The 2,591-nt window shown below is 29.2% G+C and overlaps 1 protein-coding gene across 3 annotated transcripts in view; it reads left to right on the top strand.

Annotated features, from left to right (window-relative positions):
- The window catches only part of LOC108751510 (hormone receptor 4), a 359,461-nt gene that overhangs the window by 332,665 nt on the left and 24,205 nt on the right, over positions 1–2,591 (top strand). For 2 of the 3 annotated variants that reach the window (XM_018491824.1, XM_018491768.1), the window contains exons 9-10: positions 1,180–1,372; positions 1,507–1,515. In XM_018491824.1, the coding sequence (XP_018347326.1) occupies positions 1,180–1,372; positions 1,507–1,515 (202 nt within the window). The remainder of the gene's footprint in view (positions 1–1,179; positions 1,373–1,506; positions 1,516–2,591) is intronic. The other variant, XM_018491905.1, reaches the window with a different exon arrangement.

The raw sequence follows: 2,591 nt of genomic DNA, 5'->3' as shown, positions 1-2,591 counted from the left end.
ACAAGATATATATATATATATATTATTCAACAATATATATATACTACTCAACAATTTTTCCTTACAATATTTTCTTTACAATACTCAGCACATATCTTTTAGAAGTTATAACAATATTGTTTTTCGTATATCAATTTTCAAATGAAATTTAAAAAATCCAGATTTATAAAAGAATCTTTCATTTTTATTATTTTTATACAAAAATTTATTTAGATGCAATTTGTACAAAACACAATTTTGATCGATAAAGTATTAATTAGTATCATCAATTTACTTAAATGATGTAATTGTTAATACTATCATTAATAGCATTATTAATTTTTATTAATATTAGCTTTACGCTTCTTTACTTCAAAAGTGACGTAACTCAAAAAACATGATTTTCGAGTTATTATCATGAATGAATTCGGTGGATAATACATTACTGTATCAATCATAAATAGAATTAACTTTACTTCATAAAAATCGTCAGAACATCATAATTGAAAAAAAGTGATATAACAAAATTCAAAATTGTTACGATTCGAAAAAAGTTGCGAAACGAAAATGCTAAAAATGATATTTGATATTAAGAATATAGAGAAGAGTGGGGTAATGACGAACACCTAAGCAGAAAATGAAATAAAATAAAAGCCAAGTAAGAAATAGGTTTTTTAATTGCTTATAATTATACACCAACTATTTGTTTGTTTACGTCTATCGTCATTTTTTATTAAATTTGAACATAAAATAAATTTTTAATAACAAAACAAAACTCTTACTGTTCGTGATTTCCCGACTACCATGAGGTAATCTTTTTTTTAAATATGGGCACAATATGTATATTTCTGACAACATTTTTATCTGAAGAATTCTTGATAAAAAAAGTTGATAGAGAACGAGAAAAATCCTCTCATTTTTTATACAGAATCTGGTGAATTCACTAACTTGAATTAAATCTTATAGAAATCTTATACAAATCTTACAGAACCTAATAAAATACTATGTAGGATTTATATCCAATCTGATGCTTGCAAGGTCGACGATAGAAAAATGATATAAGCTTATAGTATAAGCGATACAAGTTGATAGAAATCTTATCGTTCTCAATTGTCCTCTATTAACTTTTTTTACCAGGGATAGTTTATAAATACGACGAATGTATTTACGAATCCATTCTAATAAAAATTTCACAACTAGGTAACGAACAACATGTATACGTTGCAAAGGTGCCTAACCAGCATGATGGGTCGGCCGATAACCATGGACCAATTGCGGCAAGATGTAGGGCTTATGGTGGAAAAAATCACATATGTCACGTTAATGTTTAGGCGAGTGAGGCTACGAATGGAGGAGTATGTCTGTCTAAAAGTAATCACTATGCTCTCACAAGGTAAGTACTTTTATTAAAACTGCTGTTATTATCGCGTCAAGTTAACTTCTTTGGTATTACGTGTATTCGAGCGATATATATATATATAATAATAATAATATAAGCTTATCTTCTTCCCAACGCTACAATTGGAGACACAAAATGTAAGTTTTCAAAATACTTTTTAAAAACAACCATGCACGCATGCATTTTCCTACGTGACCTTAATGTAAACATTTGTTTAATAAAATTTCAATTAAAATTTGATTTACAGAGTATTTATAAACTGGTATAATCGGGTGGTACAACAGGGAAGAGAACGATTGAATACATGAAAAAATAAGTAGGACTACCAAAATGTAGAATAAAATTTTTTTATATGAAACTTTGTTTTTTGGAGACAGGTCGGGTTAATCAAATAATTACCGTCGCGTCTTTAAGTATTAAAAAATACTTATTAGTGAGCCGTTAGCGCGCGATACATGTCTCGTGTCTGCGAGATAATTCCCCGACTTTTCGCAATTGGTCGCGCGTGTCTTACTAGCAATTTCCTTGTACTCCAAATATTATTTCGGATATATGTACGAGATGTGTACAAAAAATTCGTGCACTGAATTTTATTCTGCCGATGTGGTGACGCTGTAAGCTTATACAGTGGTGCAACATCTCGGAGGAAGCGTCACGTGTCCTTAGTAAAAGTTAGGTCACGATCGAGTGAGATCTCTGCTTTTCTGTTTTTATTAACGTACTTTTGGTCGTGGAATAGAGCGAGATGTTTTAATCGAGCAAAGAACCAACATCAAAGGTTAAGGAGGTGATTTCAGGCCCCAGCACGTAATTGATTGCTGGAGACAAAATTAACACACTGATGAAAGAATATTTTGTGCAAAATTTCATCCCAAAAGAGCCACATCGTTTCGAGATATCAAACAAAATGTGATTTTTCATTAGTATTTTTTTTCTCCGTTAAATCTAAACGAATCTTTATAAAAAAAAATCATGGATATAAAGGGTATCAAAAAGATTAGAGTAAGACTTTTTTTGTCATTTTTGGCTCAAAATTCTGTTTTTAAAAAATTCAAGAATTTTTGAAATTACATTTTTTATATGATATGAATGTTTTACCACTTTTAAAATAATTCAGCAGCTAAATCTTATAAATTATATTCGTGATTTTTTTCAGATTTTTAGATTTAATGGAACAAAAAAAAATTAAAACCATTTTTTTGCCATTTTCCGA

Source organism: Trachymyrmex septentrionalis, unplaced genomic scaffold, assembly GCF_001594115.1.
Source record: "Trachymyrmex septentrionalis isolate Tsep2-gDNA-1 unplaced genomic scaffold, Tsep1.0 scaffold1, whole genome shotgun sequence".
Lineage (NCBI taxonomy): Eukaryota > Metazoa > Arthropoda > Insecta > Hymenoptera > Formicidae > Trachymyrmex > Trachymyrmex septentrionalis.
Note: the sequence above shows the minus strand (reverse complement) of the source record. Positions and strands in the feature narration are given on the sequence as shown.